Here is a 22,379-nt window from a genome sequence, read left to right on the forward strand (position 1 = left end):
ATTTCATTTATTTCTGCTCTGATCTTTATGATTTCTTTCCTTCTGCTAACTTTGGGTTTTGTTTGTTCTTCTTTCTCTAGTTCCTTTAGGTATAAGGTTAGATTGTTTATTTGAGATTTGTCTTGTTTCTTGAGGTAAGCTTGTATAGCTATAAACTTCCCCCTTAGAACTGCTTTTGCTGCATCCCATAGGTTTTGGATCATTGTGTTTTCATTGTCATTTGTCTCCAGGTATTTTTTGATTTCCTCTTTGATTTCTTCAGTGATCTCTTGGTTATTTAGTAATGTATTGTTTAGCCTCCATGTGTTTGTGTTTCTTATGGTTTTTTCCCTGTAATTGATTTCTAATCTCATAGTGTTGTGGTCAGAAAAGATGCTTGATATGATTTCAATTTTCTTAAATTTACTGAGGCTTGATTAGTGACCCAAGATGTGATCTATCCTGGAGAATGTTCCGTGCGCTCTTGAGAAGAAAGTGTAATCTGCTGTTTTCGGATGGAATGTCCTATAAATGTCAATTAAATCTATCTGGTCTATTGTGTCATTTAAAGCATGTGTTTCCTTATTTGTTTTCATTTTGGATGATCTGTTCATTGGTGTAAGTGAGGTGTTAAAGTCCCCCACTCATATTATGTTACTGTCGATTTCCTCTTTTATAGCTGTTAGCAGTTGCCTTATGTATTGAGGTGCTCCTATGTTGGGTGCATATATATTTGTAATTGTTATATCTTCTTCTTGGCTTGATCCCTTTATCATTATGTAGCGTCCTTCCTTGTCTCTTGTAACATTCTTTATTTTAAATTCTATTTTATCTGATATGAGTATTGCTACTCCAGCTTTCTTTTGATTTCCATTTGCCTGGAATATCTTTTTCCACACCCTCATTTTCAGTCTGTATGTGTCCCTAGGTCTGAAGTGGGTCTCTTGTAGACAGAATATATATGGGTTTGTTTTTGTATCCATTCAGCAAGCCTATGCCTTTTCGTTGGAGCATTTAATCCATTCACTTTTAAGGTAATTATCGATATGTATGTTCCTGTGACCATTTTCTTAATTGTTTTGGGTTTGTTTTTGTAGGTCCTTTTTTTCTCTTGTGTTTCCCACTTAGAGAAGTTCCTTTAGCATTTGTTGTAGAGCTGGTTTGGTGGTGCTGAATTCTCTTAGCTTTTGCTTGTCTGTAAAGCTTTTGATTTCTCCATCGAATCTGAAAGAGATCCTCGCCGGGTAGAGTAATCTTGGTTATAGGTTCTTCCCTTTCATCACTTTAAGTATATCATGTATATCATGGTATACATTAGTACATCACTCCCTTCTGGCTTGTAGAGTTTCTGCTGGGAAATCAGCTGTTAACCTTATGGGAGTTCCCTTGTATGTTGTTTGTCGTTTTTCCCTTGCTGCTTTCAATAATTTTTCTTTGTCTTTAATTTTTGCCAATTTGATTATTATGTGTCTCGGCATGTTTCTCCTTGGGTTTATCCTGTATGGGACTCGCTGTGCTTCCTGGACTTGGGTGGCTATTTCCTTTCCCATGTTAGGGAAGTTTTCGACTATAATCTCTTCAAATATTTTCTCTGGTTCTTTCTCTCTCTCTTCTCCTTCTGGGACCCATATAATGTGAATGTTGTTGCGTTTAATGTTGTCCCAGAGGTCTCTTAGGCTGTCTTCATTTCTTTTTGTTATATTTTCTTTATTCTGTTCCACAGCAGTGAATTCCACCATTCTGTCTTCCAGGTCACTTATCCGTTCTTCTGCCTCAGTTATTCTGCTATTGATTCCTTCTAGTGTGTTTTTCATTTCATTTATTGTATTGTTCATCTCTGTTTGTTTGTTCTTTAATTCTTCTAGGTCTTTGTTAAACATTTCTTGCATCTTCTTGATCTTTGCCTCCATGCTTTTTCCGAGGTCCTGGATCATCTTCACTATCATTATTCTGAATTCTTTTTCTGGAAGGTTGCCTATCTACACTTCATTTAGTTGTTTTCCTGGGGTTTTATCTTGTTCCTTCATCTGGTACATAGCCCTCTGCCTTTTCATCTTGTCTTTCTGTGAATGTGGTTTTTGTTCCACAGGCAGCAGGATTGTAGTTCTTCTTGCTTCTGCTGTCTGCCCTCTGGTGGATGAGGCTATCTAAGAGGCTTGTGCAAGTTCCCTGATGGGAGGGACTGGTGGTGGGTAGAGCTGACTGTTGCTCTGGTAGGCAGAGCTCAGTAAAACTTTAATCCGCTTGACTGCTGATGGACGGGGCTGGGTTCCCTCACTGTTGGTTGTTTGGCGTGAGGCAACCCAAGACTGGAGCCTACCTGGGCTCTTTGTTGGGGCTAATGGCAGACTCTGGGAGTGCTCATGCCAAGGAGTACTTCCCAGAACTTCTTCTGCCAGTGTCCTTGTCCGCACAGTGGGCCAAAGCCCCCACCCCCGCCTCTGCAGGACACCCTCCAACACTAACAGGTAGGTCTGATTCAGTCTCCCCTGGGGTCACTGCTCCTTCCCCTGGGTCCTGATGCACACACTACTTTGTGTGTGCCCTCTAGAGTGGAGTCTCTGTTTCCCCCAGTCCTGTCAAAGTCCTGCAATCAAATCCCACTAGACTTCAAAGACTGATTCTGTAGGAATTCCTCCTCCCACTGTGTACTTCTGTGGTATGAGTGTTCTCCAGTCTGTGAGTCACTCACCCAGCAGTTATGGGATTTGATTTTACTGTGATTGCACCCCTCCTACCATCTCATTGTGGCTTCTCCTTTGTCTTTGGATGTGGGGTATCTTTTTTGGTGAGTTTAACGTCTTCCTGTTGATGATTGTCCAGCAGCTAGTTGAGATTCTGGTGTTCCCACAAGAGGGAGTGAGAGCACGTCCTTCTACTCCGCCATCTTGGTTCAGGGCCTGTTAACAGAATTTTAGAACAGGAAGTTAATTTGCAATAATGTCTGAACATACAGGTAGGAATATGTTAAGCTGAAGTTTTGGAGATAGGCTAGGTCTGAAGAAGAAACTTGAAAGTTGTCTGAATAAAGGTAGCAAATGAGCCTTCATTAAGAATGGAATCTGCAGGAAGAGAGCAGGTAGAGAGAAAACAACAAATAGTTGAGGATTGGTCATTGGTTAAGGTCACTCACTTATTGAATTGGAGGACCAAGTGGAGGTAGGCAATTAGGAGAAAGGAAGCCAGAGCAGTGGCGTATTTTAGAAACTAAAGGAGGAGAGAGGACTTGCATGGAAAGGAGGAGAGGGCTTGCATGGTGGAAGGGCTGGTATAATTAAATATATGCAAGGAGGATAAGAACTGGGAAAAAGCCCCAGAACATGTCCGAGAAGACTTCATGGGTTGGCAGATTGATTATAATTTCCTGAAGCCTCGGGATTTTTTTTTTAAGGATTTAGTTTCCAGTGTACAGATACTGGTAAGCATACTATTGCTTTTTTTTTTTTTTTTTGCTACTTTTTAAGATTAATGCACCACTTAATTCATTTGATAAACTGTGCGGGCTCTCTAGATTCAGATTCAGGTATACGAAATTAAATCACTCCTGAGAAAATTTGTCCTATTTTTTAGATCTTGCCATTTGCAGAAATTGCTGAAGTTCAAGAGACAGAGAGTAATATATGGTATTATGTTCAAAATGTTAACATTTTTGTATTTTTTTTTAGGATTTCAAGTTAGATTCTTAAAATATATTTTCCACTATGTTTAATCACAGATGATTATGCCATTATAAAGCGTAGCTAACATAGATCGAAAAGATCACCTTGAAAATTCCGTTTTCATTTTTCCAATATGTAAATAGATTTAATCTTTTTTGACTATAAAAATAATGCATACCAATGTGGCATTTTTAAACAATAAAGGAAAATATAATAAATAAAATTCTACCTTCTAGAGGTAACCACTGTTTTTATTTTTGTGGCATATATGTGTTCATATGTGTATATCTTACACATGAAATTTCATAAAAATGGAGTCATATCATACAAACTTCTTTATAACCTACTTTAAAAAAATTTTATTTTACTGAAGTATAGTTGATTTACAATGTTGTGTTAATTTCTGCTGTATAGCAAAGTGATTCAGTATAACACTTTTAAAAGCCAATATATAATGAATGTTTTTTAGTCCCTGAAAAAAAACCAAACTATAATGACTACAGAGTATTTTATTATGTGAATGTATTATTATTTATTTAATTCCCTGTTTTAAGTAGATTACTATAAATGATGTGATAAATATCCTTGAACACATCTTTTAGTATACATTCCTAGTGGTGGAATTGCTGTATCAAAAATGTAACTACCTGGCAGATCAGATCATATTCTCTAACAGCGATAAACTCTAGTCCCAGAAAAATATTCCCTTAAAATCTCTCCTGTAAAACTCAGGGATAAAATGTGCACATGTGTGTTTTGCAAACGATTGCAGGAATATGAAAAAATTTATTTAAGTGTAGAGTGATGACTCCTGTTTAACAAACAGATCTCAGCTGCGTTGTATATCCCTCATTGAATTTCTTACTCTAAGAGCCAAAGATAACACTAAGTAGAACATTCTTTTTTTTTAATTTTCTGTTTTTTAAAAAATTTATTCTCTCTTTTTTTTTTTTTTTTTTTAATTTTTGGCTGCACTGGGTCTGTGCTGCTGTGTGCTGGCTTCCTCTAGTTGCAGCGTGCGGGGTCTACTCTTCGTGTTGGTGTGCGGGCTTCTCACTGCGGTGGCTTCTCTTGTTGCGGAGCATGGGCTCTAGGTGCGTGAGCTTCAGTAGTTGTGGCACACGGGCTTAGTTGCTCCATAGCATGTGGAATCTTCCTGGACCAGGGCTCGAACCCCTGTCCCCTGCATTGGCAGGTGGATTCTTAACCACTGCACCACCAGGGAAGTCCAAGCACTCTTCAGATGTTTTATATAATTCTTCTTCAGTATTGTGGCTTCCAAGAGCCCACTGAAGTAGGATTGCTTCTCTGAGTACAACTTGATCAACTGTATTGGGGGAAGAGGTGCCGTCTGCTTGAAATTTTATTTTTAAGCTCTACTCATATCAGTGCTTGATAAGCTATTTGTACTTTCTCTTAAGCTCAACAAGTAAGTCAAATCAATAAAACAGGGAGGTGCCGTGCTAAAGGCAATGAAATCAAGCTATGAACCTCATGGTATTGTTTCTGTATTATATATATAGGGTGGCCATCTGTCCTGGATTGCTCAGGACTGAGGGGTTTCTCAGGTTGAAGGGTGTGATTATGAACTTCTACCTCTTCCTTTACACTGCTTAAAGATCACAAGTTTTATGCTAATTATAGATGACATGGCAAATATTTAGAAGTACATTAAAGTAAAATCACATTTTTAATATTATGCTCTTTTCCTGATATTTGTAGACTAAAATCAGTAAAGATTTAGATAATGGCTATATTTCATGCTTTTATTTAAAGTACTGGTAGTATGCTATTGAATGCCAAGTAGAAAAATTCTAGGCATGTTACTATTATTATTTTTCAGCTCATGCTTTCTGCCAAAGTAGAGAATTTATTTATATGATAAAAAATTTGAGATGACTGTATGGACATTGTTCAAGGGATAATTGTAAACATGGTAAGTTGCTCAGAGAGAGAAAATGTTTCTGTCACATCTTTTTTTTTTTGCGGTACGTGGGCCTCTCACTGTTGTGGTCTCTCCCGTTGTGGAGCACAGGCTCCGGACGTGCAGGCTCAGCGGCCATGGCTCACGGGCCCAGCCGCTCTGCGGCATGTGGGATCCTCCCGGACCGGGGCACGAACCTGTGTCCCCTGCATCGGCAGGCAGACTCTGAACGACTGCGCCACCAGGGAAGCCCTGTCATATCTTAAATGCTCTTTTTCTGAACAAGCTGAGGAGAAAGTTCCTGGATTCCTTGAAATTCTAGCAGTATTTTGTTCTCTATCAAAAGCCAAGAAGAGTGGCTAGCTTTTTCTTTTTTTAAATATCTTAAAAGGTACTTGTATAGAGCATTTCCACATCAGTACTTCCACATTGTCTTTATTCATGGGTTATACAATATGGAACTGCACAAATTAGGCCCAATCCTAAAAGCAGTAAGAATAAGAAGTGTAGTGTGCAGTTCAGCAGTGTGTAGAAGACTTCAGTGATGTCAGTTACTTGGTAAAATTAATATGTAATCTTCAATTACTTATATATTGTTTCCCAGTTAGCATCACTTGCAAATAATTCTGGGAGGATGATTTCACTTGCATCTCAACTTAATGCCTTTTTATCCACATCCTTCTGGGAAAGGTTTCTTAAGTGAAGCTTATTTTTCATTGTGTTTCTGCTTCTCTTTGTAGCGTTTCAGCTTTAATTCTTAGTTCTGTTGTTCCATTATAATGTATGTTTTCTGGAGGCTGTTCTTTTATCCTGTGGCATTTTTCAGTCTCCTGTGATGAAGCCATTCAGATCATATACCCTAACTATCACACATACCATAATTTATACTATTTTCTTACCAACCTAAACCTTTCCCTGTACAGGTCTGTGTGTCTAGCTGCCTACTTGACATTTTGACTTAGATGTCTGACAGGCATTTCAAACTTAATGTATTCCACACTGAGCTACAGTTGGCCCTTCATGTCCGAGGGTTCTGTATCCAAAGATTTAGCCAACTGCAGATGGAAATTATTTGGGGGAAAAAAATTCCAGAAAGTTCCAAAATGCAGAACTTGGATTTACCACATGCTATAAGCTATTTACATAGCATTTTCATTGTATTTACAACTATTTACATAGCATTTACTTTGAATTAGATATTATAAGTAATCTAGAGATGACATAAAGTATATAGGAGGATATACATGGGTTATATACAGATACTACACCATTTTATATAAGGGACTTGAGCATCCGCAGATTTTGGTATTGTGGTGGGGTGGGGTGGAGGTGGGAGGTGTCTTGGAAGCAGTTCTCTCTGGATACCAAGGGATGATTGTACCTATATTTCTCCCTGTAAACTAGCTTGTCTCACTGTCTTTTCCATCTCAGATTATGGCAGTTCATCCTTCCAGGTGCTCAGACTCCAACACTTGACATCATTTTGATTCCTTTTTTTCTTTTACCTCATGCTTGGCCTGTTTGGAAATCCTGTTGACCTTACCTTAAAAATATATTTAGAACTTAACTACTTCTCATCACTGTCACTGCTCCCATCTTGGTCCAAGTCTCCTTCATCTCTCCCCTAGATTATTGCAGTAACCTCTGAGCTGATAATACCCTTGTCCCTCTGGTCTATTCTCAACATAGCAGCCAGAGCAGTCCTGTTAAAACATAATCATGTATGTTACTCCTTTTCTCAGAACCATCCAGTGGCTCCCTATTTCATCCAGAATAAAACAGAAGGCTTGACTATGTCCTATAAAGTCCTACAGCTGTTTACTTCTTTGACTTCATCTGCTACTCTCCTGCTTGCCTTGTTTCCAGCCCTCTGGCCTTTTCACTATTCTCCAAACACTCCAGTCTTGCTATTCAAGTACTCTGCTCTGTACTTGATCCTCCCTCTCCCTGGAGTACTCTTCCCCTTTAAGTCCTTATGGTTAAGTTTCCTCATTTTGTTCAGTCAGCTTGGTAGTGAAGCCTTCTTAGGCCACCCTATCTAAAACTTTAACTCCATCTTCCCTAACATTTTATGTCTTCACTTTCTGCTTATTTTTCCTTAGTATTTATACTATATAATATACATCAAAATTTTACTTGTTTATTATGTTATTGTTTATCTTCCCTACTAGAACATAACTACCACAAGGACAGGATTTTTGTCTGCTGTGTTCACTGCTATATTTCTCAGTGCCTAAAATGATACCTGTCTATATAGTAGGTACTCAGTGACTATTTGGATGGATGGATGGATGATAGATTAATGATAAGAATAGACAGTGTTTACTTTGATTATTCTCCAGTGCCTCAGCCTGAGAAAAATATTGGATTAATACAATACATTCAGATTTATATGACACCAATATGCCTGAGGATATAATGTTGAAAGCATAATTTGAAATAAATGTTCAGAAGCTGTTGTGTATGCTAGGGATTATTTTCTGGGAGTAAATATATAAGGAGTACAGCTGCACAGAAGATGACATAGTGCTTTTAATCAACAAAATCTGAGAATTATATCATACAGAACTGTACAATGAAAGTGAACTTGATCTTTTATCCTAAGTAGAAGACCAGCTCAAAAGCTTCAAATGTGACTGGCCCTTGTGAAATTAAATACTCTTAACTATGTAAATATGGTTAGAATCATTCTTTCCTTTAGGAAGTTATAGGTAAATCTAGGGAAACTGGTAATTATTCATATCAGTACAGGAAGATTTTTCCAAAAGATGTCTATGAAGGATTTGTAAAGTTTGCCATAGTTGTCTCTGTCAGGTTCTGAACTTCCTTCAGTTTTCCAATATTGTATTAGTTATTTATTGATATATAACAAATCATCCCAAAATTAAATGGTAGAAATCAAGCATTTATTATCTTACAACTTCAGTGAGTCAGGAATTTAAGAGCAGCTTTGCTAGGTGTCTCTAGCTCAGAATCTTTCATATGGTTGCAATCAAGCTACTGGAGAGTGGGAGCTGCCGCTGAGGGGGTCAGGAGAGGCGGGAGAGCCATTTCCAGGGTCACTTAGGGTTTGTGGACAGACCTCAGTTCCTTTGCCTCATGGGCCTTTCTACAGGGTTGCCTCATGATGCAGCAGCTGGCTTTCCCCAGGATCATCTATCTAGGAGAGAGCAAGAGACCACAAACAAGGTTGAAGTCATAGTCTTGTTACAGTCTAATTTTGGAAATGACATCCTTTCACCTCTGCCATTTTCTGTTCATTAGAAGTGATTCAGCAAGTCCAGTATATGCTCAAAGAGAGGGGATTATACACCAAAAAGTGGGGATCACTGGGGCCATTTTAGAGGTTGCCTGCCACAAATACTTTAATCTCTTCCCACATGCTTGCTAGCTGTAATGGATTTGAGCACAATTATTTCGTTGTCACTAAAGCTGTATTTCTTTTTAGTTTATCTGTGAACTCAGTTTATAGAAGAATGAATTTAAATGGACACCTATAGAAAAAATGAATAGAGCAAATGCCTTTAAAGGCATTAGAACATAATTTTAAGCATTGTGAAATAACCATCACTTTAGGGAAGTAACAGGGCCAAGATTTTTTTTTTTTCCCTAGGAGATAGCAGAAGCCCTAAAGCAAACAACTGCTACTTTTTTTTTTTTTTTTTTGGTCAAAACCAATTAAGATTCCCCATTCCCTTTAAATAAGACCAAACAATAATGTCATTAGTGGTGGGAACTTTTTGTTTGTTTGTTTAATCACTTCTGATACGTTTCCATGTTTGGTATTTGAAATGAAGGAGAGAGCTAAGGACTCTGTTCCTGCCAAGGGAGACCAAAACACTTGTCTATACGTGACATTTAGTGTAATGCTGTTTATTAAAATAGTTACTAGACAAAGATCAGCAGTCTTTTTCCTGTTTCTTTTAGTTGATTGCAAGTTAATCATTTAAGAATTGGATCTTCTGACTTCCTAGAGACTAGTAGCTCTAGATTATATGCTTGATATTAGTGGGTCCTAAGAAAGTTTTGCCTAACTTAGTAAAATTTATTGTTCTTCTAATCAATACTCTTTGTTTTTTTGCCATTTGAGAAAAAAATTTGTTCCACTTTGTTGATGTCTCTGTAAAAGCTCTTTGCACATGCTTGGCATAATATAAGCACTCAGTAAACTCCTTTCTTTATGTAGAAGCATCCTGAATTTCTATGTAGTGTTAAGTGCTTTCATGGCATGCAGAACTAATATTTAATAGTGCATGGGTGTTATATATTTTTAAGCCACTTGAATTTAAATGAATAACTTTTTGGCTGTCCTTTACATTTCTAAATAATTTTTTATCACTCCTAACCCATATCTTGAATTATAGTTGAAAGTAATTTTTCACTTGAGTAATTTTCAAAACAAAATACTTGGGTGATTTCATTTTTCTCTTTCCACCTTCATTTTCCAAAATTAAAACAAACATAACACCTAAGCCAATGTCTTTTTATGTGTGGAAAAGAAAATTCCTTGCGAATTATGATTATTAGAATTGATATGCATGTGCTTTCTACTTATAAAACTAATGCTATTTTCCTTGTCCTTTTGTTTCACTGCTGCTTCAATCCTGATACATTTTGCTTCTTCCTGATTTGGATTGTATTTGTTTGCTGCTCAATTACCCTGCATTAAAAGCTTCTTGGTGATAGCAAAGATGTCCTTGGGCCATCAAGTAAGTAGCTAAAGTTTGAATGGCATGTTTGGAGACATGATAATATTTTGATGTGTACTTAGAAAAGGCATGTGGTATTTCCATTTTGGTTATTAAGTCTTCTGCTTTTCTTTCCAGGCATTGAAATATAAAGTAAAGAATATGAATGATCATTCAGTACCCATCTGTTGTCAGTGTCCATCTGAGATTGATAGTGTTTGTATATTTACATCCTGATTATCTGAATATGGATTATTTATTTAGCCAGTTATCTACTTCATAATTTATAAGTTGATAATTCCTAAATTATGAATTAATACTTCTTTATAGTATCCTTTCTACAGTCATCACAAAGCATAGATCAGAGCACTCTGAGGCTGGATATAGTACAACAAATTCACTGCCATATGAAAGTGAGAAATAGTGTCTTATTTTGTCAGAATTTTTACATAATAGATACTTTGGTTATGAAAACTTTTTATGTATACTTTGGTGATTTCATAAGTGACCTGTTTTATCTAGGGATTTAGAAGATACACCCTTTAAATTTATGTCCAAAAAATTTTTTTTTGACCAGACGCTGTGCTAACTTCAGGGGATACATGATGAATAAAACATGTGCCATGCCCTTAAGATCATTATAAACTAGTAGGGGAGTTAGACCCATGAATGCATAATTTCAAAGCTTTGTGACATATTAAAAGTCATAGAATTACTGAGGTGAATGAAACTTCAGAGATCATTTAATAAAGCATTAATTTTGTAGATGAAGAGCCTGAAGCTAAGAACTTAAATATCTAAGGAGTTAGAATCGGTTGCTAGTTCAATATGTCATCTTCTGGTTTTCAGAAATCAGAATGAAACTATCATTTTACTGAATTCAAGTCTAACCAAATAATTAAGATATTACTGCATCATAAATCAGACAAAGATTTTAACTTTATTCAAGACCAATGTGGAAATTATATCAATTTAGGATGTTTTAGTATTTATTCCTAAGTAATTGACTGTAGTAAATCAATTCACCACTTTGGGGCTCATTTTTGTTATTGACTAAAGAAGGGGACTGAGCAAGATAATGGCAAAGTTTCTTCTAGTTGTAAAATACTTTGGTCTAGATTAGTTGCTGTTTTCTCTAATAATGGTTATAGTATATTTGTGATTTTGTTTTCTAAAAAGAGAGGTAATTTAAAGTGATATGCTAAAATTCCTTTTTTATTCTAATTGCAACAATTCATAGTATTTTAAATATATTGTTTATTATACATCTCGCATTATTAGAATAGTGAAATTTAAAAGTAGAAAAAGTATACAAATCCCAAAACATTTTTATGCTTTCTTGTTCAGGCTTACTTGTGATACCTGGTAGATATTTTCAATGCATTTTTCAGTTACTTTAATTACCTCATATATTTAGATGTTGGCTCAGGTGAACTGATTGGCAGTGCTGAACTTTACAAATAGAATTGCATTTTTAGAAATTTTTTGTGGTTATATATTTTAAGCATATGTAAATTAAAATATACAACATATAGTAGAGAAGAGTTTATATTGTACTCTGCCAACTGTTTAAAGACAGGCTGTATAATTATTTACTGCAGACCATATATCTGTTTGAGTGAAAAGTAATTTCACATAGTACTTCATTAGGATCTGTACAATTGAATGAAAAAACTATGAAGATCATATTCAAATTACTTATGTATTTGAGAAAAGGTATATCCCCTGTAAGGGGTTATTTAGGATTTTCATAGAGATTTGTATGACTTTAAACAATTACTTTACTTATTAGTTTTCACTTAGATTAAAAGCAAACATGAGACTTTGAGGCTTGTAATATTCTTCAGATTTTGTATTGATGAGTTGAATTCAGAAAGAATGGTAGTTATAGAATCATATTCTCTTAGAAGTTACAGTATGTTAATTATATTACTATTATTCCAGTGTGATTAGTTTTTACCATATTTAAAAGTAATATGACTAGCAAAGTAGGTGGCTTTGCTTTACTTTGACTACAAAGTAGAACCAGGAGAGGGCACTATAATGCTAATATCTTTAGAAGGTTAGGCAGTTGATTGAATTACCAGAAACTGTTTTGGAATCCTGCAGTGATTCATTGGTCAAATATCGATCCAAGCATTTAGTAAGTATTTATTGTCAGTTTTATACAAATGAAAATAAAGTCACTGCCCTTTATATGTGAATAGTCTACTATTGTGCAAGTGATATAGGACATCAAAATGATTTTTATATTACGCAAATGTTCTGTATAGTTAATGTTTGTGAATGTGGTGAAAGAAAACAAATTTTAAAATGTTTTCTGTTTTTTTTAAGGAAATATACTCTGTGTATTGCTATTTCTATAAGCCCTCTCATTTCAAGGTTATCAAAATCATAAACAATAATACCTCAATAAATAAGGAGTTAGAAAGGGGTGAATAGAACTAAGTTTACACTTTTCCTTTTTTATATAGTGAAGTTATTCAAGACTTAGATATGTATGTCTTTCTTATGGAATACTAAAGCATACTTTAATTCTTTTAGCTGTCCTTATAATGTATTTAAATTAGCCTTAAATGTACTAATACTATAAAAGAATATATGAAGCATATGTAAATTATAAAGCATAATCATACAGTGAGTACATATTGAACCTACCATTCAACTACAGAATTTGAATCCTACAAATGCCTCATGTCTATCTATGTGCTTCTTCTCTTTCCTCTCCCTGTGCCTCCCCCCCCCCCAGGGGTGATGACTAATTTGTTTTTTTTTGTTTATTATTCTTTGCTTTTTCAAAAATAGATTTTTGGGGTTATTTTTAGGTTACATATGTATCACTAAGGTTTGCTAGGTTTTTAATTTTATAGGAATGGTATCATGCTATATGTCATCTTCTGTGACTTGTTTTTTGTAGTTAACATTGGATTTCCAAGATTCAGCCATGTTACTGGGTATAGATAAAGACCATCTATTTTTAGTGCTATATACTATTCCATTATATGCCTGTACCACAATATATTAATCCATATTGTTTTCAATTGATGAATATTTAAGTTGCTTTGATTTTTGCTATTATGAACAGCATTGCTATGAACGAATCTTATTTTTGTCTCTTGGTACACACATAGAAGAGTATTTCTAGGTATAAAGCTAGGAGTGGAATTTTTGGACCCATAGGATATGTGAAATTCAATTTTATAAGCTCTAAATGGTTTTCCAAAGTGCTTATATCAGTTTATATTCTGCCAGCAATGCTTAAGATGGCTCACTGATCCCATCCTTAACCAGTATTTGGCATTATCAGACTTACTAATTTTTTTCAGTTTTGCTGAGTGTAAAATATTTATTTCATTGTGATCTTGATTTGTTTTTCCTGACTGCTAAAGAGGATGAAAATCTTTTTGTACATTTATTGGCCATTTGCATTTCTTCTTCCATGAACTAACTGTTCATGTTTTCCCACCATTTTTCTCATTTTTAATTAAAAATTTTTTTAATTGAGGTATAATTGACATACATTGTAGTAGTTTCAAGTGTGCAATGTAATGATTCCATATTTGTATATATTTTGAAGTGATAACCACAATAAATCCACTTAACATCCATCACCATACATTGTTACAGAATTTTTTTTCTTGTGAAAAAAAATTTCTTCTTCTTTAAGATTTATTTACTCTTGTGATAACTTATAATGGAGAAGAATCTGAAAAAGAATATAGATAGGTAGATATATATATATATATAGATAGATAGATAGGTAGATATATATAGATAGATAATTGAATCACTTTGCTATACACCTGAAACATAGTAAATCAACTGTACTTCAATTTTAAAAAAGATTTACTCTCTTAGCAAATTTCAAATATGCAATACAGTATTATTAACTCTAGTTGCCATGCTGTACATTACATCCACATGACTTATTTATTTTATAACTGGAAGTTTGTACCTTTTGACCCATTTTGCACAAGCACAACGCCATCCCCCTCTCTGGCAAACCGCCAATTTGTTATCTATATCTGTGAGTTCAGTTTTTGTTGTTGTTCTTGGTTATTTGTTTAGCTGCCACATATAAAGGAGATCATATGGTATTTGTCTTTCTCTGACTTATCTCACTTAGCATAATGCTCTGAAGGTCCATCCATGTTGTCACAAATGAAAAGATTTCATTCTTCCATTGATGGACACTTAGGTTGTTTCCGTATCTTGGCTATTGTAAATAATGCTCCAGTGAACATGGAATGCGTATATCTTTTCAAATTAGCGTTTTCATTTTCTTTGGATAAATACCCAGAAGTGGAATTGCTGGATCTTGTGGTAGTTCTATATAGGTTTACTTTTTGAGGAACCTACATACTGTTTTCCATAATGGCTGCACCAATTTACATTCCCACCAACAGTGCCAAGGGTTCCCTTTTCTCCACATCCTCATCAATACTTGTTATTTCTTGTCTTTTTGATAATAGCAATTCTAACAGGTGTGAGGTGATACCTCATTGTGGTTTTGATTTGCATTTCCCTGATGATTAGTGATGTTGAGCATCTTTTCATGTACCTTATGGCTATTGAGCTATATGAGTTCTTTATATATTTTGGATATTAACCCCTTATTAGATATATGATTTGCAAACATTTTATTCCATTCATTGTATTGATGGTTTCCTTTGCTGTGCAGAAGCTTTTTAGTTTGATGTAGTTTCACTTGTTTATTTTTGCTTTTATTGCCTTTACTTTTGCTGTCAAATCTAAAAAATCATTGCCAAGACTGATGTCAGGAAGCTCACTTCCAGGGACTTCCCTATTAGTGCAGTGGCTAAGAATCCACCTGCCAATGAAGGGGACATGGGTTCAAGCCCTGGTCCGGGAGGATCCCACATGCTGTGGACAACTAAGCCCGTGTGCCACAACTAATGAGCCTACGCTCTCGAGCCCGCGAGCCACAACTACTGAGCCTGCGTGCTGCAACTACTGAAGGCCGTGCACCTAGAGCCTGTGCTCTGCAACAAGAGAAGCCACTGCAATGAGAAACCTGCACACCGCAATGTGAAGCCCATGCACCGCAGTGAAGAGCAGCCCCCGCTCGCCTCAACTAGAGAAAGCCTGCGCGCAGCAATGAAGGCCCAACACAGCCAAAAATAAATTAAAAAATTTTTTAAAAAAAGAAAAAAAAGGTCACTTCCAGTTTTCTTCTGGGAGTTTTATAGTTTCAGATCTTAAATTTGAGTCTTTAATCCATTTTGACTTAATTATTTTGTCAGAAAATAAGTGGTCCAGTTTCATCCTTTTGCATGTGTCTGTCTAGTTTTCCCAACACCATTTATTAAAGAGACTGGCCTTTTCCCCATTGTATATTCTTGGCTTCTTTGTCATAAATTAATTGACCATATATGTGTAGGTTTATTTCTGGGCTCTCTATTCTGTGCCATTGATCTATGTGTCCCTTTTTATGCCAATACGACAGTGTTTTGATTACTGTAGCTTTGTAATATAATTTGAGATCAGGGAGTGTGATGCCTCCAGCTTTGTTCTTTCTCAAGATGGCTTTGGCTGCTCGGGGTCTTGTGTGGTTCCACACGAATTCCATTGGAATTTTGAGAGAGATTGCATTGTCTATAGATTGCTTTGGGTAGTATGGACATTTAAATACTATCCCTCCAATCCATAGCATGGTATATCTCTCCATTTTTGTATGTCTTCTTCAATTTCTTTCCTCAGTGTTTCACAGTCTTCAGTGTACTGGTCTTTAAACTCCTTGGTTAAGTTTATTCTCAGGCATTCTTTTCAATGCATCCTCCCATTTTTCTTTTGCATTTTTGGTCTTTTTCTAATTGATTTATACGAGTTTTTTTTTTTTTTTTTAACATATTCTGGATACCAACTCTTTGTTAATTATATGTGTTGCAAATATCTTCTCTTGTTTTTTTTGATTTCTTTATATCTTTTGATTACATTAATTCTTAATTTTTTTTCTTTCTTTTTTGGTTAGTGCTTTGTTGTGTCTTTTTTTAAATTTTTAAATTTTATTTTTTTATACAGCAGGTTCTTATTAGTCATCAATTTTATACACATCAGTGTATACATGTCAATCCCAATAGCCCAATTCATCACACCCCCACCCCCACCCCCTGCCGCTTTACCCCCTTGGTGTCCATATGTTTGTTCTCTACATCTGTGTCTCAATTTCTGCCCTGCAAACCGGTTCATCTGTACCATTTTTCTCGGTTCCACATATATGCGTTAATATAAAATACTTGTTTTTCTCTTTCTGACTTACTTCACTCTGTATGACAGTCTCTAGATCCATCCACATCTCAACAAATGACCCAATTTCATTCCTTTTTTATTGCTGAGTAATATTCCATTGTATATATGTACCACATCTTCTTTATCCATTTGTCTGTCAATGGGCATTTAGGTTGCTTCCATGACCAGGCTATTGTAAATAGGGCTGCAATGAACATTGGGGTGCATGTGTCTTTTTGAATTATGGTTTTCTCTGGGTATATGCCCAGTAGTGGGATTGCAGGATCATGTGGTAATTCTATTTTTAGTTTTTTAAGGAACCTCCATACTGTTCTCCATAGTGGCTGTATCAGTTTACATTCCCACCAACAGTGCAAGAGGGTTCCCTTTTCTCCACACCCTCTCCAGCATTTGTTGTTTGTAGATTTTCTGATGAAGCCATTTCTAACTGGTGTGAGGTGATGCCTCATTGTAGTTTTGATTTGCATTTCTCTAACAATTAGTGATGTTGAGCAGCTTTTCCTGTGCTTCTTGGCCATCTGTATGTCTTCTTTGGAGAAGTGTCTATTTAGGTCTTCTGCCCATTTTTGGATTGGGTTGTTTGTTTTTTTAATATTGAGCTGTATGAGCTGTTATATTAATCCTTTGTCCGTTGATTCGTTTGCAAATATTTTCTCCCATTCTGAGGGTTGTCTTTTTGTCTTGTTTATGGTTTCCTTTGCTGTGCAAAAGCTTTGAAGTTTCATTAGGTCCCACTTGTTTATTTTTGTTTTTATTTCCAGTACTCTAGGAGGTGGATCAAAAAAGATCTTGCTGTGATTTATGTCAAAGAGTGTTCTTCCTATGTTTTCCTCTAAGAGTTTTACATTGTCTGGTCTTACATTTAGTTCTCTAATCCATTTTGAGTTTATTTTTGTGTATGGTGTTAGGGAGTGTTCTAATTTCATTCTTTTACATGTAGCTGTCCAGTTTTCCCAGCACCACTTCTTGAAGAGACTGTCTTTTCTCCATTGTATATCCTTGCCTCCTTTGTCATAGATTGGTTGACCATAGGTACGTAGGTTTTAAAGGATTCCTCTTTAAAGGAATCATTTCCTATCCCAAATTTATAAAGATATTCTCTTAAATTTTCTTTAAAAAGCTTTCAAGTTTTGCTTTTTGCATTTATGTTTTTAATTTCATAAAAAATATTCTTTGTGTGTTGTATGAGAGTGGAACCTATTTTTCCAACATGGATGACCAATTTTCCTAGTATCAATATTATTAATTGCATAGTCTTTCCTACCTCTGGCATATATACACTCTCCACATATGCATGGGTTTGTCTCTGAGAGCTCTCTGTTAAGGTCTTTAGATCAATTTGTCTCTCTCTATATCAGTACCATACATTTTAAATTTCAGTAATAATTTTTAGGTATTAAATGGATATTGGATTTAGTAACTCAATAAGCCACCATATACTTTATGATAATGAAGTTTCATAAAAATATAAAATTTGTTGATTTGATTCCTTCAACAAAATTCTTTTGAACACCTTCAGTATGCCAGAATCACACTGGGACTTGAGGATTTATGGAAAAATAAGGCAGGCAAAACTCCCTTCTCATGGAATTAATGGTCTCATGTAGAAGGCAGATAATAGACAAATAAATGATATAATTTCAGATGCTGATAAGAGCTACAGTGAAAATCAGGTAGGGTAAAGTGATAGAATATAATTATGGTAGAATGGGCACTAACCAAAACAAAAAAAAACCAAAACCAGAATTGATAAATTGTATTATATTAAAATTAGGAACTGACTTATCAAAAAGCACAATGAGGGGCTTTTCTAAAGAGATGACATTTGAACACAGACAACAAAGGATGAGAGTGGTCAATAATATGAAGATGTGGGGTAGAAGTATTCGAGGTAGAAGGGAAAAAAGATATAAGGGCTGCGACTGGGGCAAGATGGCATGTTTGAGGAATACCAAGAAGGCCATTATGGCTGGAGCCAAGTGAATAAAGAGGAAAATGGTAGAGAATGAGGTTGGAAAGATAAGCAGGGGCCAGACTGTTGAATCTTTAGGCCATGGAATTTATTGCAAATATAATGGAAAGCCATTGTGGATATTTCTCCTTAATACAAATCTGATTTATGGTTTACAAAGATTACCCAGGCTTCTGTATAGAAAATGAACTCTACACAAGGCAGGGAGCAAGATGCTAAGTCCGGAGACCAAGTAGAAATCTGCTGCTCTGATATTGGTGGTAATGCTGGCTTGGAACAGGGTGGTAGTTGTGGAAGTGAGAAGTGGGAGGATTCCAGATAAATTCTGAAGATAGAGTATAAAGATCTCACAGATGAGTTGGATATGAAATGTGAAAGAAAGAAAAAATATCAAAGAATACATCTAAGGGTTTTTGGCCTGAGAAAGTGGGGGAAGGAAATACTGATTGCATTAACAGATGGGAGAGAGGCAGGTTTGGAGGATAAGGAAAGGCAAGAATGGTTCTGGATAAATTTGAGATGTCTGTAAAATAATAGAGGTGATTATAAGGCAGGTAGTTGGATATGTGAGTTTTTGAGTTTAGGAGGAGATAAAAATTTAGTAGTCATCAGTATAAGGATCTTTTTTTATGGACTTGATGGGAAAATAAATTTTTTATATCTTTACTTGGATGATAAGTGAAAGTATTTTTTAGTTTTTACTTTAAAATTTAAGGAGCTAAAATATAATTTTGATAACTTTAGCACAATTTGAAAACATAAAACAATTAGATTTAAAAGATATAGTGATTAAAAATGTGAATATTAAGTTCTCATTAAGTTTAAAATTACATCTAGACTGAAGACAGAATCATCCTCTCTCAAGATAAAACTAAAGTTTTCATAGACTGAAAAGCAGTTATATAAAATGAGAGGATGGAGATCCTGGGGTAGTGTGGATTTGCTCACGATTTGCCCTACTCCTTCAATGAGTATTTTTCTCTTTTCTGCCCTCTCTGGAACTGGACATTGCTCTCCTCTATTAGTAGCTTTGTCAAGTGGGTGAATAGCAGCCTTAAACACTAGATTGATTGTTGGGACAGCAAGCTTTTGAGACCAGACTTTGAACCAAATTGTTCTGAGTTAGAATCTTACCTCTATTACTTAGTCTTAGGCAAGACAATCTCTGAACCTAAAGTTTCCCCATCTCTAAAACAAGAATCACACCTACTTTCCATGAAAATTAGAAATTAGAGTAGAAATTCTAGTGAATATAAAATACCATTTTATACTGCTATTAATTTGTATTTTTTCTCATTACTAATGAGGTTGACTATCTTTTCATATGTTTACTGACCATTTGTATTTCTTCAGTGAAATGACATTGTCTTTTGCTTACTGCTCTATTGGCAAATATATAGAGTTAATAACACAATGAAAGGTTGACAGTAAACCTTGGAGTACTTTCATTATCAGAATATGTACTTTCATTTTTATGAGGTCTATAATTTGTATAATTTGACTCATACCTATAAATTCCTCTTGAATTGATAACAAACTAAAAATAAAACAATTATGTTAATTTTTTATTAAAGTATTGAGTTGGTAAAATGAATATAACCACTGAGGCCATTTCAGTCGTAGTTCTATTCCATGTTATTAACTATGCCGTTATGTAAATCTATGAATTAAGTACTAATTCTTTTTCCCTTCTTTCCTTGAGCTGTGGTAGCAAACAGTGACGATACTCAACACCTGACACCAGGAAAGATGAGTCAGCGCCAAGGGAAAGAAGCTTTTCCAACGCCAACCAAAGATTTGTATCAGCCATGTTTTAGTCCAGCAAGTCCTCATAGCCAGGGTAAGGAGTTGTACTTTTAATGTTTTTTGTTGTTTTTGATTGTGTGGTGTGGTGTGTGTGTGCATGTGCGTGTGTGTGTGTGTGTGTGTGTGTGTTTAGGGAGAAAATGACATTTGGGGGTCTATCATGACTTTTCTTTTGGACTGTTTGGTTTTATAAAGGTTGATGTTTGTTTTGCTCGTTCATAATACTCTTGAAATGAATGCATTTTCCTTTGGAGTCCTTTAATTCCCCTTATATTCTACAACATATTTGGTTACTTGTATCATTCTTCTAATTCAGTGATTCTCAAACTTTTTGGTCCAGGACTCCTTTGTACTGTCAAAGATTACTGAAGCCCCCAAAGAACTTTCATTTATGCGGGTTAGGTAACCTCCTGATACTTAACTGTATTGTAAATTAAAACTAAAACCTTAAAAAAATGTTCAGTGTTTTTTTAATTGAAGTATAGTTGATGTACGTACAATATTATGCACATTACAAGTGTACAATATAGTGATTCACAATTTTTAAAGGTTATACTCCATTTATATTTATTATAAAAATATTGGCTACATTCCCTGTGTCATATAATAAATCCTGTAGCTTATTTTATATATAATAGTTTGTTTAAAATGTTTACTCTTAATTCATTTAAAATTAAATAATAAACCTATCACAGATTAATATGATTAAAATATTTTTATGAAAAATAACTGTCTCCCTCTCCCCCACCAAAAAAAAGTTGAGTGAGAATGAGAAGAGTAGTATTCTTTTCCCTCAGGGTCCCTCAACCTTGGCCCTACTGTCATTTGGGGCTGGATAATTCTTTGTTGAGGGGAGATATCCCGTGCATTGTAGGATATTTAGCAGCATCCTTGGCCACTATGCGTTAGATGCCAATAGCATTTTTCCTGATTGTGACAACTAGAAACAGCTCTAGATCTTGACAAACGTCCCTTGCAGGACAAAATTGTCTCTGGCTGAGAACTACTGTTTTACAGTTTTTGCAAATCTCTTTAATTTTTATGTCTAGCTTTATCAAGGACATTTGTAAGTGAAACTGGCCTTCTTTTACTGCAAGTGCATGGCAGTGAAGAAATCAGTGACTACTACTGCAGTCTGGTGCCTCTGTTTTGATATGTGCTGAAGTGCCAGTGGTCTTACCCAGCGTTGCTTTTGCACTATCAGTGAAAATGTCAACACAGTGAAAAAGTATTATGAAACTAGTTTTGACGTTGCAGACCCTTTAAAAGAGTCTTGGGGACTTCCAGGGATTATGGAATTCCTAATTCATAATTGATACCTTTTGTATATTCGATTCTGCTTCTTAGCTAAAGTTTATTTGATCAAATGCTTTGAACTCTCCTGTGGTACTACTGGTAACTGTGGTGGAAAGACTTCTGCTTTTAAAATTAAGAACTTAAATTTGGTGTTTGAAAGCTGATATGTACTTAGGTTATCAAGTATTTTTTTTTTTTTTTTTTTTTTTTTTTTTTTTTTTTTTTTTTTTTTTTTTTATGCGTTACGCGGGCCTCTCACTGTTGTGGCCTCTCCCGTTGCGGAGGACAGGCTCCGGACGCGCAGGCTCAGCGGCCATGGCTCATGGGCCCAGCCGCTCCGCGGCATGTGGGATCTTCCCAGACCGGGGCACGAACCCGTGTCCCCTGCATCGGCAGGCGGACTCTCAACCACTGCGCCACCAGGGAAGCCCCGGTTATCAAGTATTTTTAAAAATTTAGAGTCTTAACAATTATGTTATACTGTCTGTATAGTTAGTCAGGTTTTAGTGTTGTTACTTTATGAATTATTCATTGAAGTAGGCTTTAGTTACTTCTTTTTAAATGAATATTAACTGGTTAATAGTAAGTTACATGATCATTTTCTAACTTATTCCAGTGGAAAATGTTTTTCTAGTCAAGTGTTAGATGGAGACATTTTTATATAGCATTGCAGGAATTGGAAAAACTTTAACAAGATAAAAACAATTACTACTATGCTAAAATTTATTGCTTGGTTGTTGAATATATTTTGGAAAGTTAACATTTTTGTTACTAAATGCTTTTTT

At 35.4% G+C, this 22,379-nt stretch overlaps 1 protein-coding gene across 5 annotated transcripts in view; it reads left to right on the plus strand.

The window, feature by feature from the left end:
* Positions 1 to 22,379, plus strand: part of OSBPL8 (oxysterol binding protein like 8) — a 204,585-nt gene that overhangs the window by 88,339 nt on the left and 93,867 nt on the right. For 2 of the 5 annotated variants that reach the window (XM_032644815.1, XM_032644814.1), the window contains exons 3-4: positions 10,235 to 10,271; positions 20,195 to 20,332. In XM_032644815.1, coding sequence (XP_032500706.1) covers positions 10,235 to 10,271; positions 20,195 to 20,332 — 175 coding nt within the window. The remainder of the gene's footprint in view (positions 1 to 10,234; positions 10,272 to 20,194; positions 20,333 to 22,379) is intronic. The other 3 variants (XM_032644817.1, XM_032644819.1, XM_032644818.1) reach the window with 2 other exon arrangements.

The sequence above is a fragment of the Phocoena sinus genome, chromosome 10 (genome assembly GCF_008692025.1).
Source record: "Phocoena sinus isolate mPhoSin1 chromosome 10, mPhoSin1.pri, whole genome shotgun sequence".
NCBI classification, from domain to species: domain Eukaryota; kingdom Metazoa; phylum Chordata; class Mammalia; order Artiodactyla; family Phocoenidae; genus Phocoena; species Phocoena sinus.